This window comes from Symsagittifera roscoffensis, unplaced genomic scaffold (genome assembly GCF_963678635.1).
Source record: "Symsagittifera roscoffensis unplaced genomic scaffold, txSymRosc1.1 SCAFFOLD_279, whole genome shotgun sequence".
NCBI classification, from domain to species: Eukaryota; Metazoa; Xenacoelomorpha; order Acoela; family Convolutidae; genus Symsagittifera; species Symsagittifera roscoffensis.
The window spans coordinates 3,939-19,115 of NW_026971677.1; the positions used below are offsets into that span (position 1 = coordinate 3,939).

The 15,177-nt window shown below is 36.3% G+C and overlaps 1 protein-coding gene across 1 annotated transcript; it reads left to right on the top strand.

Annotated features, from left to right (window-relative positions):
- Nucleotides 1-464: 464 nt before the first annotated feature.
- On the top strand, nt 465-14,899 carry LOC134856646 (glycerol-3-phosphate dehydrogenase, mitochondrial-like; the record flags this gene model as incomplete). The annotated part of the gene is made up of 10 exons (XM_063872926.1): nt 465-628; nt 927-1,076; nt 1,440-1,584; nt 3,229-3,422; nt 3,774-3,908; nt 4,653-4,816; nt 5,100-5,411; nt 5,858-6,046; nt 7,033-7,131; nt 14,286-14,899. Coding segments are annotated over 10 exons (1,654 nt in total), but the record flags the coding sequence as incomplete, so codon positions are not given.
- Nucleotides 14,900-15,177: the final 278 nt, after the last annotated feature.

Here is a 15,177-nt window from a genome sequence, read left to right on the forward strand (position 1 = left end):
CATATTTGTATCGCAAGTGGTGCGAAGTTCAACTTTGCCTCTGTGTTATCCTTGCGATCATCAATTTTTGACTCTTTATTTGAACTGTGAATTGTTAATTAATGACGCAAAACTTCCTGGACCCCACATAAAAAGGCAAGTTGATTCCCAAAAACTGTTACTTAATTTTTAACTTGTGTTTTCTTCTGAAATGTATTTCTTGTCGGAACGTTCTATCCTACCCTTCTTGTACTCCTACATTCTACTCTTGTGATATACTATACGTGTTCTGTTTCGGGCTGATGGCGTATGTACAGTAAATGGACGCAAATCTGTAAATGGGCGCAAATCTGCAAATTTTTGCTAAGATTGCACGTTTGGATGAAACTGTATTGATTTCAAAAACAGAGAAAAACAGGGCTATTGTCCTTGCAATCTGCAGTACAGTATATTCAGTTGTAGAATGAAATGCTTTGTTTTGATAGATACTGGCAGATACCCTACTACTACGCAGGAATCAAGGCCTATGACTTGGTCAGTGGGTCCAAGATCTTAAAGCCCAGCTACATCCTCTTCAAGAACAGGACCCTGGATGTCTTTCCTATGCTAAAAAAGGATAAGCTCAAGTGCGGCATCGTATACTACGACGGTATGTTTGTCCTTTTATTACTACGATTAATCAATTTGACAATTAGATTGATTTCATCCTCCACATTTTCTTGGATGATTTTTTGGAGTCGTACTAAAAATGTTCTTCACTTTTAGCCTAAATTGTTCGGCACTTCTTAGAATTATTTGAACCATCAAAACGTTTTTCTCGTCAAGCAATCTGTTCTCAAAAGCTTAATATATGAGCGCTCAAAGTTGGTTCAAAAATGGATGTCGTAAACTATTGTTTTTCTGCCGTGTTTTCTGTCAAATTTAGTACCCGTTGAATTGTTCTTCAGGCCAGCAGAATGATGCTCGAATGAATCTGTCTCTGATAGTAACAGCTATTAGGTATGGAACGCAGTGTGCCAACCACGCTAAGGTCACCCAACTCCTCAAGGACGAACAGGGAAAGGTCAGCGGGGCTGTTTGCAAGGACCTACTCACAGGTTAGGCAGAACAAAAGGAGCGTGAAAGGAAATTTCTGTTTTTACTGCAAAAACTTTTTTCTGGTGGACAAGAAGATTGCAGATTTACGTGTCATTATGAACGAAATGAAGGCGCTTGTTTAAATAGTTTTGATTTTTCAGGTTTAAATCTTGAAATTTGATCACGCTCAAGTTTTTATTTGAAGTTTCGTTCGATTTTTGATTTCTCTTCAAGTTCAATTAAAATTAATTTGCTAAATGGAAGGTAAATTACGCTCAACAAAAAATACGCTCTCCAACGCTTTTCAGGTTACTCAAGTTTACCGACACTAACTCTAGTTTGGCATAAAATATTATACATAACGATATGCTTTGGGTTTTTAGGAGAGGTATTCAAAGTGAAGGCGAAGTGTGTGGTGAATGCGACTGGGCCCTTCACTGACAGCATCCGCCAGATGGGCAGCGAGAAGAACAGACCCATCTGCCAGCCATCCTCTGGAGTACACATCATACTGCCAGACTACTACAGGTACAAAATATACATATATACACCAAGTAATAGTATTAACAAACGCTTGTATGTTCATAACATGATGCAAACAGAATCACGACATCAGAGTCATAACACCTACATTAAAAGTTCCTGTAAAGACTTTTTTTAAATGAAGTACAGTTCATATCTGTATTGCAGTACAATTTTAGTACGGAACTTACTTCAATCCGAAGTCTTTATTTGATCTTAAGATCTTTATTCCGGTCAAGGCAAAAATGTCTTAACAGATTGTCTTGATGTTTTGATAAATAATTTTAATTTCTAGATTTTAATGATTAATGCCATATTTCAAACTACTCCTTTAAAGTTCTCCTCATAACTAATACCAACTCCTTTCCATCATAGTCCCCACGGAAAATTTAAATCCCCCTTATGTTGAAAACGTGTCAGTGTATAGTTTTCTATTAGGTAGGGGATAGGGATGGTACATAAGCGATCGAGAGTTACCAATTAACTAACGGAGCTCAATCTGGAAAAGTCTCAAAGTCATTTTTTTCGCTTCGGCGATGTCAACAAATATGATAGAGCAAATGAAGCTAACTTTATAGCTGCAAGAAAGTATTGAAAACGATTGAGAAATGTCTCTTAGTTTTTATTAATTATACCCATTTGCTCAGCATTCGTGATGCTTGGGACCCATCTCTCATACGTGCTTTAACAGGGGTCCTCTATCACTCTTGTATGGTATGAGGGGGGGGGGGGGGGGGGAGGGGTTGAGGGCTGTAATGAATACAGACCTAGTCTCGAGAAGTTCAATCCTTTGATAGCTTGTATCAAAAAAACTTTCAATTTTTCTGATCCCGTCAAGCCATCAAACATCAAAACAATATGAATTAGTCCTAAACCTATCGCTTTAATAGTTAACTTAGAAAAAAAGTATTTTTTCGAATAATTTGAAAGTGAATTGATTCAAAGTTTCAACAAAGTATCATCACTTGAATAATTTGCTCCCAAACATTTTGCGAAGCTATCAAGATAAATTGAGTTGTTTCACGTTTCCAATGATTGCAAGCTTGCTTCAAAGAAATTATGAAAATCAGGCAATCAAAACAAGTTGATTTTTCGAAGTTGCTTAACTTGATAGCTTGCTATAAAAAACTTGCTTGCTATTTTTGAGAACAAATTTTCTGCGAATCCATTTAAGGCATTAGACAACTTGAAACATACCAGTTACAAAGATTGATAGCCTGCTTCAAAAATTTGAGTTTTAGAAAGGGGTGAAAATTTCATTGCTTAAATAGCTTGCTTCAGAAAAGGTTTATCATTTTTGCACACGAATGCAAGCTTTCGAAACAACTTGAAAGTTTTCAATGTTTCATTGCGTGATAATTTGCTTCAAAACATTTAGTTCTTTGTAAACCATTGCAAGCATCCTGGATTGTTCAAGTTTCCCTTGCTTTGCTTCAATATATGGCTTCAAAAACTCAGTTTTTTTGTGAACCTATTCGAGCCATCAAATTAAATTGAAATGAAATCAATGCACAGTTGATTTTCGTATTAAAATGAAACCGAATATCTTTTAGGTAAACGGACATAATGTTTTATAGAAGTTAGCGTGACAGTTGCATTTTTTTTTAGTTGAATGTTTGAATTTAAGTTTAGTTTGAATATGTTTTTTAGCCCTGAGAAGATGGGCCTGTTGGACCCTGAGACTAGTGACGGGAGAGTGATCTTCTTCCTGCCATGGGAGAACCACACTATCGCTGGCACCACTGATCTGCCCTGCGAACCCACCTTCAACCCCAAGCCATCAGAGGCAGAGATCTCGTTCATTCTGGATGAAGTGAGACACTACTTGTCCCCAGACGTACAAGGTACTTATAACATATGGCAACCAAGTCATCAACTACCTTGTTAAACCAATAAACCATATGAAATTTTCTGAACTACTACTCATGAGATCAAATAACTAATAAATGAGCGTTGAACACAGCCGTAAGCTTTTGATATGTTGCTATGCATCAGTCAAAAACTACCAAAACCCCGATGAAGGTATACAAAATGCCTACCCCTTATTAAATTAAATAGGATCAATATGAGGATTTAATAGAGATGATAGCCTAATTGTCTAATTCTGCCTTGACGGTTTTTGCATCGTAACGCTGAAGTTTCAAGTTCTGTTTTTGACTTGTTTTAATTTGTGCTTTGATTGGTGACTGTTGCAGTGAGAAGGGGAGACGTGCGTGCGGCGTGGAGTGGAATCCGACCTCTGGTCAAGGACCCCAGCAAGGGAGACACCCAGTCGCTGGCGAGGAACCACGTGGTCGAAGTGGACGACGCCAATCTAGTCACCATCGCAGGTGAGTCCTGTTACTGAACACATCTTAATAATGATATGAATCTAAAATATATAGAACTAGGTAGATAATTGAACAAGGAAGTGGGACCCTTATTCATTTGTTCTAATTAAGGTTTGATTATAACGACTATATTAATAGCTTATCAAACGAATAGAAATGGCGCTCTTGAGTTTCGTATTATGATAAACATATATTTCAGATAAGTGATCGTACAATAAGATAGGTTATTTGATACATAAATTTTTCCTGTGAAAAGTAAATTATCTTCCGAGATGTTTGCTTCGCTAAATTAAGTTGGCGTGAAATATGAATTTTGAAAACGCAAATTTTGAACTTAATATTTTATTTCGAGCTCGCGTTTTTATTGAAAATGGAAATACGTTTGAAAAAGCTGAGACCAAGCGATAACTAGGAATTGTTCAACCTCTTTCCAATATAAGCTCTCCTTATGAGCTAGGTAAGGGGAGTTTTTCAACGATTTTTTCTGTGAAAGAAGGCGATAGTTCTGCTTTCGAGGTTCAAGTGAGAGTACGGATCTTTTTAACTAGCCCTCCTCGGGTACCTAATAACGAATATCCCCTATAAAGAAATAAATCAAATATAAGCATTTGAGAATTTTATACCTAGTAACGAATATCCCCCTTTTGCAAAAGGGGGTATATAGTTAAAAAGATATCCGAGAATACAACAAAAGAACTCAGCGATGATGATTATGATCCTAGGTTCCTGATAATGATTATGTAGGGGGCAAATGGACTACGTACAGGGCGATGGCCATGCACACTGTGGATGCGGCAGTGAAGGCGTGTGGGCTGCAGCCGAAGCTGAGTGAGAAGAGTCAGACAGACGGACTGTTTCTAGAGGGAGGGGAGGGCTGGTCGGCCAATTTCTACATCCGGCTCGTACAGGTCAGTTCAAAAGAGGAAGACGAGTTCGTTTTTCCCTGGCAATGAAATTTAACACATCAAACAGCCAGCCAAAATTGTTTAGAGTCAAAACTAGAGTATCTGAAACTTGACAGGTCCGAAGAAAATAATCTCGCTTATTGAAAAAACAGGTTGCTCGTTGAATTTTTTTCATGAAGCAATTACTGTAGTAGCATTCGTTATTTCGTATTGCAATGATTGACCTCCATTCACCTTGCATGAAAAGATTTGCATTCAAGCAAGGTGTACGTTGTTTGTTATTTAGGACTTTGGTCTGGACACTGAAGTTGCCCGTCACCTGTCAGAGACATACGGCACGAGGTCCATAGAGGTGGCCAAACTGGCCAAGGCCACAGGGCAGAGATGGCCTTTAGTGGGCAGACGTCTGGTGTCCAACTTCCCCTACATTGAGGCAGAGGTCACATATGCAATGAAGGAGTACGCCGAATCGGTCACTGATGTCTTAGCCAGGAGGACCAGAGTCGCTTTTCTCAATACGCAAAGTGCCCAGGAGGCCATCCCGATAATAGCTGATATGATGGCTAAAGAGAAGAAGTGGTCCAACGAGAGAAAGGCGGCAAGTTTTTTTTTACACATCATACATTTAATAATGAATCTAGTGAGCAGTCTCAGCCGCTTTCCCTTGTAGCATCTTATACCGAATCGATTCCATATGAGCAACTTATCCAACATAACTTAACCAACTCAGCATGACAAAATAGTTAGGTTTTAAATAGATCGATAGTTTGATTTTGATGATGATGATTTTTTTCCCATTTGTTGATCGACCATTTCTTGAAAAAAAATGTTACGAAGTATTCTTGTGCAAGGGTTAGTGCTTCAGACATTCATAAGTATTTGACGAGATCCGCGTCTTGCTTGTGGCGTTAAATGAGCTGTTGAGGTATCGCTTTACTGTGGCTTAGATTTATGATTTGTCTGAATCAACTATCTTTTCTCGCATCTATAAATATGTTGTGCACTATAACCCTAATAATTGGCCTCTCTCTTCGATGATTACAGACGGAAGTGAAGAATGCACAGACGTTTGTGTATGAGCAGATGGGGGCCGAAGCGAGGAAGGAGTACCTGGCCAGTGTGCCTGTGAGTCTGACCTCAGAGGAGATCAGCAAGTACTCGAAATCATTCAACAGCATCGACAGGAAGAGGAAGGGATACATATCACTGCAGGACCTCAGACAGTTCTTCAAGGTACCATCTTTGTAAACATATCATACCACTTGGTAGCAGCCACAGAAGTTCTAAAGAACTTCAGGTATTTAAACTTTTGAAGGCCCTAACTAACATTCGCTGCACTTCGCTCTGTGTAATAATTTCCAGTTGAATTAAAAATTAATCTATTGATTCAATGTTAAAAGCAAATGAGGATAGCCGGTTACTATGCAAGTAGCACAGAATGTTCCGACCAGTCTTAAAAAATTACAATGAAACTATTTTTGCAAATTCGGCGTGCGTGTGTGATAAAGGAATCTGAGCAAAAAAGTAGAGCTTAAGAATTTTCGTTTTTATTTAACATTTTTTTCCGAATGTTTCGAAATTTTTGATTCCTAAAATGAAGCTAAAAACTCCTAAACTAACTTCATTTGGGTAAAACTAAATTTTCAAGGCTCAAATTAAGCATAAATAGGCTAATGTAAGCATGCTCACTCGCACGAAATTAGACGAAAAATTTCAAACCGATTTTCTTGACACTGGAAGTTTTTTTTAATGTCGTTTGAATCACGACTGAAAACGCTTTAATATGATTTTTATGACTCAACCCAGTCCGATGATCATTTCTGGTAGCTGATTTTGCGTGGAAAGCTAAAAAAAACTAAAACAATCCCGAATACAAAGTTTTCCCCCCATTTTCAATTATCGAAGTTTTCAAAATATCGATCGAATCGCGATTGAAAAGATTTTTATGTGGTCGATCACTCGAACCTGTCTGACAATAACTTGTTGTACACAATTTTTCGTGGAAAATAGTTAAGTAAAAAACTAAAACACCCGAATAATAGTTTACTTACATCCTGGTCAGAACAAAATACTGTCTATTGTTCTGGCAGTCATGCGCACTTTGCCAGCTGTCAGATGGTTCTTTTTTCATGCAAGTTGATACTTGGCGGTAGCCAACCCGACATTCAAGAGTAGTTTATTAATAGTTATTAATAATTAATAAATAATGTTTGCATCAGGATCAAAATGAAGAGATCAGTGAGGGCACTCTGAGAGACATTCTGAACGATGTGGATGCAAATTCTAACGGACAACTGGAGCTGGAGGAGTTCCTGCAGGTAACACATGTTCGCTAAACCGAAACAAAAACAAACCATTTTTTGTTCTTTTTGTGCATGTGAAAAAATAATTAATTCAGAAAACTTATCTACTGTTTGTAGAATTTTACACTTTTTGATACAAATTAGTTTGTATTTTGCTAAAAGATTGTAAAGTTGCTCAAATAAATATTTTTAATTGGTGCTCATTAGTAGTGGCATGCTGTTAGAATGTTGTGTTTTTTTTATTAATGACAATGACAATTGGTGTTGGCTTGTCCATTAAATGTTTGCTGAGTGGATTTCAACATTGTAGATTGACCGAAAAATGTATAAGAGGCTCATAATTGGCGATTCGATTATCTGCTCGAAAACAAGATATTTTAGGGCGAGCTTTGAAAGCTTTGATTGGTTAAAGTTTTTGTTTTATTCGGGACTTCTGAAGTTTCCCGCCTATCAGTAATTTTTTGTTTTTCTCATTTTTGTTTACGTTCAATTCTCGTGAAATTTGGCTTGTGTATTTATTCTTTAATTACAAACACATAAACACAATTTATGTTTATAACGGGGCCTAGGAAATTAGACGATAAGCAAATTAGACGGATGCTACAAAAACGAAAATAGACGGAATTTATTTTTTACAGATTCGGCATTTTAGACGAAAGGGAAAGGGCCAACAAAAATTTTTCTTAATAGTCAAGTTTCACAAATACAAAAAGAACATAAATTGTCAATACCTATCAAAACAATTAGTTTAAATGAACATAAAATGTCAAATCTGAATATTACAGGAGAGTTTTGAATTGAATAAATTATGCATGATTGACTTGTAAAAATTTTGGCCACCGAAATTGAACTGTTGTCTACAAACAATTTTCTTTTTCTAACGCAATTTGTGTGCAAACAAAGTTAATTTCTCTCACTTTCGTCTATTTTCTCACAATTGCAGTTTTGCAAAAGCGTCTAATTTCCTTTTAAGTACCTCCGTCTAATTTGCTTATCGTCTAATTTCTCAACCCCCGTTTATAACTTATATTTACACCGTAAAACTGATTTCGATATCCGGGGGAAAACAGTAAAAAAGCCGGACTCCTCGTCCAAACATCTGATAAGTCAAACAGTCGAAAAATTTGGAGGGAAATTAAGCAAACATCCAAAAAAAAACAGCTTACTAGTGCAAAAAACGAAAACTTTTAAAACAAATGAAGCAAACATGCAAAATGAAGCAAGCATCCAAAAAAGCTTATTAGTGTAAAAAAAACGAAAACAATTTGTTTCTTTTGTTAAAAGGAAGTCAAGTTCCACTATCGAGCAGTACGTGTGTACCTGTCACCAAAAACGTAAATGACACCAAAACCCTAAGAAAAGCCTTAGAACAATTTTGAGGTTGTTGAGGCGCCTTTAGAACAATTTTGAGGTTGTTCAGCGAAAAAAGGATGTCATAGTCAACCAGAACCGCCCCCCCCTCAATTCTGGTTGCCTATGAGATCCTTTTTTCGCTGATCAACCTCAAAATTGTTCTAAAGGCGCCTGTGACGCCAGTCTGACTAATTTTGAGTGGGGAGCGCGCGCCAAAAAAAGCAGTTTTTTAGTCAAAATTTTCCAAAAAGTTCCTAAAAACGCTTTTTTGGCCTGTTTTTTGAAAAATTTGCTTGCGGCGCAAAAATTTTGTCACAAAATAGGGTCCTTATACTATTTTAGGAGAGCTCGGAAAATCAAATTGGTCAACCTGAAAAAAGGCCGGCAATTTTTTGCAGAATTTTTCGAAAAAGCGCCTCGCCCCCTAGAAAAATTTCTGCGCACGCCACTGGGGATAGTAAAACGGTTCCAACTAATTTGTATTCTAAAATATACCCTGAAGTCTTTCTTAATATAGGATTATGACGCCATTTTGTCATGCATATTATTATTTACTATTGTGGGAGTTCAGCTCTTAGGTATCGTGCAAACATCCGAAAAAATAATGTTGCAAACATCCGAAAATCAGCTTTACTAGGGCGAACATCCGACTTCATTTAAAAAGCAGGGCAAAGATCCGATTTCTACCGTTCGCTTAAAAATGCTGTAGTCTTCAAAGGAAGACGGATCGCCGCGGTCGCGCCAACGTGTTGCGAGCTTGTCAACAGAAGGAAATAGTTTATAGGAAAATAAGAGCTGGTTATCGCGGTGTCCTCCGTCGACCTTACACCGAGAGTGGGCTAAATTGGAATCGGATTCAACAAAAAGAAGCCATTATTATTTTTTATTTGTGTGCATGGGCTTTTTTCCAACTGTCTATTGGCTATGTTTACATAATTAGTGCAAAACTTCGGAGGTACTAGTTTACTTGTTTGGTGACAAAACTAGTTTAGATGATTGGTCCCGCCTATTTTATAAAAAGAAGAGCCAGCATGGGTTTCAAACCTACGCCTTGGGGTTTGAAAACCTGATTCGAACCCGCTATACTAACAATGCCCGTTTCAATAGCAATATAGAGAAATAAAAAAAGCGTACCACCTGCTGTACCTCGGTTTTTATTAGGGACCGCAGCATTTTTGAGGGACCAAACAAGTAAACTAGTACCAAGTTCGGATTTTTGACATAGCGGAAGTTTGACATGCTTGCCTTAGACCAGTTTGAATTACCGGATGTTTGCACAAAAAGAGCCAGATTTGGTCCTTTTGGCATGAGAATATCCCCCCTGTTGAGATAGTCGTGTTGTGTTGTGTTTTCTTATGTGTGTTGCACTTTTGCTCCACTGCTTTCAGTTCGTTTCGGTGGTTAAAAGCGGATCCTTTATGGGCAATCAACTGTCAGAAACCATCCTAAACATGGGCAAAGCGACCCCCCGGAACTCCACCGACAGAAGTGGGGGAGGGGTATAACAAACCCCATCGCCTGTTGAATGCCCACCAACTCGTAACACAAACTTAAACACCCCCTTGCACATTCGCTTTTGTGCTTGTGGGAATAATAAAGAGGTATTAGTATTGTTATAGTGATATTCCCGTCATTTTTCACAACAGTCTAATCATGTTGTTTGCACTTCTTTCTGTCGCATATATTTTCCTTGTAATTTCTGAATGTTTGAATATTTTGTGACGGTTAGTATTTAAAATTTTGTGACAGTTAAAACATAAATGAAACACTATAAATGGAAAGTGGAAACCTTATTGTATAATTTCTTGTTTCAAATTAATAGAAATTTGACCAGCGGAACGTCTTGATGATAAGAGGCTGCTAGTTTTCAAATACAAGTCGACCATTTCCTTGTATGGTTTCATTGCCCGTTTCTGTTTTGGCTATATTATCAGCTATATCAATTTATTGAAGGTGCATCTTTTGCGGCCTGTGTTTTATGTACAAGCAAATATGCATATCCCTGGCTGCTTGCTGTAAGGCATGTAACTCCTAAATAGCTGGTCGAAATATTCATCGGGGAAGTCGATGGTTGGTTTGAGCCTCACTATTATTCGTGTTTGGGGTTTCTGAATGTGAGGTGTTTCTCCTCACCGAAAATCAACAAGACTGCGCGTATAAGAGCAAAGTTCTGACTGTTTCCTCTGCCCTTTAATGTCTGAAGTAGTTTTGGTTAAATTTTAAATTAAATTTAAAGGGGAAATGGAGCTCTTTTCGGCTTCGCGGTTTTTAGTTTATTTTTTAGTCGTCATACCTGCGGTTCTTTGTTTTGAATCCCCACTAATATTAAGGAGAAGGGTTACATAAGAATATTTCATCTATCAGGAAGTTGGTTTGATAAGTTTTTTAGAGCTTAAAACTTCATAATTTTTTTCGGCTCCACTTTTTCGACTTACTTATTGTTGGCTTACTTATTTGATGGCAGGTTTTTGTTTCTGATATAACATGCTTTTGTTTACTTTACCTATGTTGAAGATATATGTTGGAACTATAGGTTATAAGTTTCTTTTTGCCTTATGGTCTCATCTGTCTTTTTGTAATATTCAGGCGCTATTTGCTCTTTTTGTTGGATTTTTATTTGCCTAAATTTCAAATCTGTTTGCTAGAAGCTCGCCCATCATACTAAAGTTTTCATCTATTTTCAAATAAAGCAGAGTTATTATTACACTGGCGAGCAGTATCTTAGTAAGAACCTTCTTTTTTCTAATCTAACTCAAAAATAAAAGTGTTTATTGAAAGTGAAAAGTGTTCACTTATTTGGTGGCACTTTTGCTCTAATCACGATCTGTAGCTTTAGAACTTTCATAGCATCTGTTCTCTGCTTTATATGTGACTAGTGTTTGTGATTTATTAAGCGTCCGGGGCTGAGTGGTTAATGTGTGAGATCTCTAGGTTGCAGATCGAATCCGAGACATAGCCGAGTTTTTACTAATTCGCGGCTTATTTCTACTTGTTCTTATTGCCCTTTATAGAGCTGCTTTTTGTGTTTGAGAAGCACAGCTAGTGTTCGATTCAAATTAACCTGCTAAATGTTGGATAAAGTGTGCTCTCCATTTACGAAAGCTTAAATAAAACGTGAACGACTTCTAGTTTCAAAATTGGATTTTATTTTTTGAAGATATCCCAGTGGAATAAAAAATTGCCTAGTGATCCACTTTTTCCAAATTAGGTTAGTTTTATCCAAAGTGTGCAATCATAAATTGTTTTTGAAATTCAAATAGCTTAAAGGTTATATCTTTTTTTCTTTAAATTTCGAAACTTGAAGTTTTTTTCAAAAAACAAGTCAATTTTTTTTCTATTTGTTTGCGTTCATGACAGTTTCCAACTGTCTGTTGGTTATTTTTTTTTGTTTCAATCACAAATTGTAACTGAAAATTGAAGAGCTGTTACCTGATATACTTTTTTTCTTCGAAGATTAAAAAATTTACGGTCATTTGAATCATTTTTTCGGCTTCATTGTTCTTTTACATTTTTCTAACCGTCGGTTGGCTATGTTTTTGCTTCTACGCGGACTGAATACTTATATCGTTTCTGTGGGGATCTCAATTTTTGAGAATTCCAGCTTGTTGTTTTATTCAAGTGCTGTCTGAATTTGCTACGTTGAGTTAACTGCTTTGAAAGATTCTCATCCTGATTGCTAAATGTTTCTTGTTTTTTTTTGTTTGCATGAGGATAATTTTTTGAGTGTAGCACGTATTTAAATTCTTAATTGGTATCTGAAAAGTCTTATGTTTTACTCACGCTCAAATTCGATCCTTCCTGGTTTGATTTCTGACATCTTTCTAAGGTCAATTCAAATACTAAAAGGAACCCAAACTTTTAATTTTTAGATTTCCTAGTGGAATAAGAAATTAACCATTGACCCTCTTTCATCTATTTCGGTTGGTTTCATAAAAAACTGTCAAACCTTAAAGGTCTTTGAATTTCCAAGAGCTTCAATTTTTTGCTCTTTTCTGTTCGATTTTCGCAAGTTGAATAATTCTGAAAAAATATCAGTTTTTTTTCGGTATCCTTGAGTTTGTTTGCATGTTTCCAATATTTCCAAACTTTTTGTTTCAGAAGAGCTTGAAGATGAGTTATAGCTTTTGAATATGATATATTTTTGAATCTGATAGATATCATAGCCCTGAGTGGAAATTTTGAAAGATTTTTTCTGCTACTATTATTATTTTTTGTAAAGCAATAGGGGTTTGAAAGGCTAATTTGGGACAGTTTTAGAGCGGTATGTGCTGTTGTATTAACGCGTGAGCGGCGAAATAATCTGTCTCAGAAGTCATTCCAAAGTGATCTAAGGCAGGGTTTTTTGTCTTACCAATGCATTACTTGGAATAAAAAGTGGTGGACTTTCAATAAAACTAAGTATTTTGAATAGTGCCTTATGAAAAGTCAAAACAAACGGTTTGGCGTGAAAAAAATGTGATTGGTTTTTCGTTTCAAGAGTGAATTTGATGTGAAACTATATCGTCTTAAGAAGTGCATATATACCTAAGTGCATCAATATTTTAAGACTGTTTCCTGAAAAAAAAAATTTAAAAAAATCAGCAAGACCTATATAAGAGTCATCACTACGTTCATTACTCTTAAAAAGAAAAAAATAACTTACAAGTAAGTATACCACTATAAAACTGAAAACACAATTTTCGATAGTTCTCTTTTTTTCACTTTTGTATTTGAAAAAAAAAGAATATCGTGGAATCTTCAGAATCATCTATGATTGTCACTGTTTACTAAAACTAACTCAACATGTAAAAACTGGATCACCGGGTAATTTTTTATTGAGCTGGAGGTTCCAGTTTTCCTAAATTGGATTTGTTTTTACCATAAAGTGGCAATCATAGATGGCTCTGGAAATTCCACGATATAGTTTTTTCAAATTAAAAAGTGAAAAAAGCGAACCATCGTAAATCGTGTTTTCAGCTTTATATATATGCTTACTTGAAAGATATTTTTTTCTTTTTAAAAGTAATGCACGTAGTGAAAATTCTTATATAGGTCTTGCTCATTTTTTGTTGTTTTTTAGGAAAAGTCTTAAAATAGTGATGCACTTAGGTATATATGCACTTTTTGAGTTCAATTGAAATTCATCTGCTGAAAAGGACGTAAATAGCACCCTCCAAATACGAATGTGGAAAAGGCGCGAAAAAATGTGAATGATTTCTAGTTTCGAAAGTGGAATTTAATAGAGATTTCCAGCGGAATAGCAACTTTACCTATTGATCCAGCTTTTTCTAGTTGGGTTCATGTTATCAAAAAAGCGCCAATCATAAAATGTTCTATAAATTCAAAGAGCTTAACGGGCATCTATTTTTTGCTTTGAAATTCAAAAGTTGAGATTTTCTTTAGCAAAAACAGTGTTTTTTATTATGTTAACTTGCGTTCATTACTTTTAATGTTTAATTAAGTGCACTTTTTTGGCTATCTGGTTAAATCACGTTGACTGAGGTAGTATCTCTACACTGAGGGACAAAATTAAGAGATTCAAATAACCGCGTCTCTAAACCCGTTTGTTTTCATAGCTTGTACAGCTTCAGTGTGTCGTGTTGTTAATGTACTCTTAAGGTTTCAATACAGATGTTTTTATCCGAATCTTCGACGAAATAAAATGAAAAATACCGGTTCAGAAGATTGTCACCTGGTGGAAGTTGTCAACTCAATGGCTCCCAGTTCTGGATTGACTGCTTTTGGAGCGGAAGTGTCTGGGGCGGAGATGACTGGGCCACCCAACTCAATGTATATTAGTGGATCATAAATATTCAACATAGATTATAATGTTTTAGCTGATGAGTTGCGTAAAGCGTGGAGATGTGCTGAGTTTGAAAGTGATTTCTCCACTTATCGAAAGCGTCAAGGCCAGAAATTTACCCAACAGAGACCAGTAGAAGACCCATATTTCACTCAGATTTCTCATAATGCGCCGATATAACAGCTACAAGAGGCACAACAACGAAACTTTACTAGTCTAACTAACCATTGAAGGTCCTTAGATTGGAGCGTAAATATGAAAAATTCTACTAATGTACTGACAAGTATTTTTGCAAGATTCATTCAACAATTTGTGCTTTTCGCCTAAATTTGAATTCGTACTACCATAATTTAGTCACAGTGGAAACCAATCATTAATTGTCAATTTTAATTTGTAGCATCAATTATTCAAAGCTCAACTTAAGTTTAACAATGTTTTTAATGGAGCGATGTTTAGTATTGCTTTGATCACTAATGTAAATTTGAAGCAATTTTAACCAAATTTTTTATATTTGCTAAAAGATGCTGGTCACATTTTGGAAACTAATATCTTAGAATATTTTGCATTCACTTTCACTGGCTGTTTTATAAATTACAAATTAAACCAAATTAGCGCTTCTGAAGCTAATAAATTATTTTCAACTTGAAATTTCGTGGATATAAGCGACAGAAAAACTGTCGTATGTGCTGAGAGGGGTGCTGCGCAAGCAGTAGCGTGTTTAGAGGTAGCGACGCCCTCCCTCCCCCTTCAGAGATTCGACTATCTGCCGACCCAAAGGGTTCCCTCGTTGTACTATTTTGAGATAAGCATTTTTGGCTGACTGACCTTAATTTTTTGTCAAAACTTTCCACAAAGGGCCTAAAAACTTCTTTTCAAGAGTCGATGGACGTAGTCCAGACTCTCATATAGGTCGTGACGTTTTCATC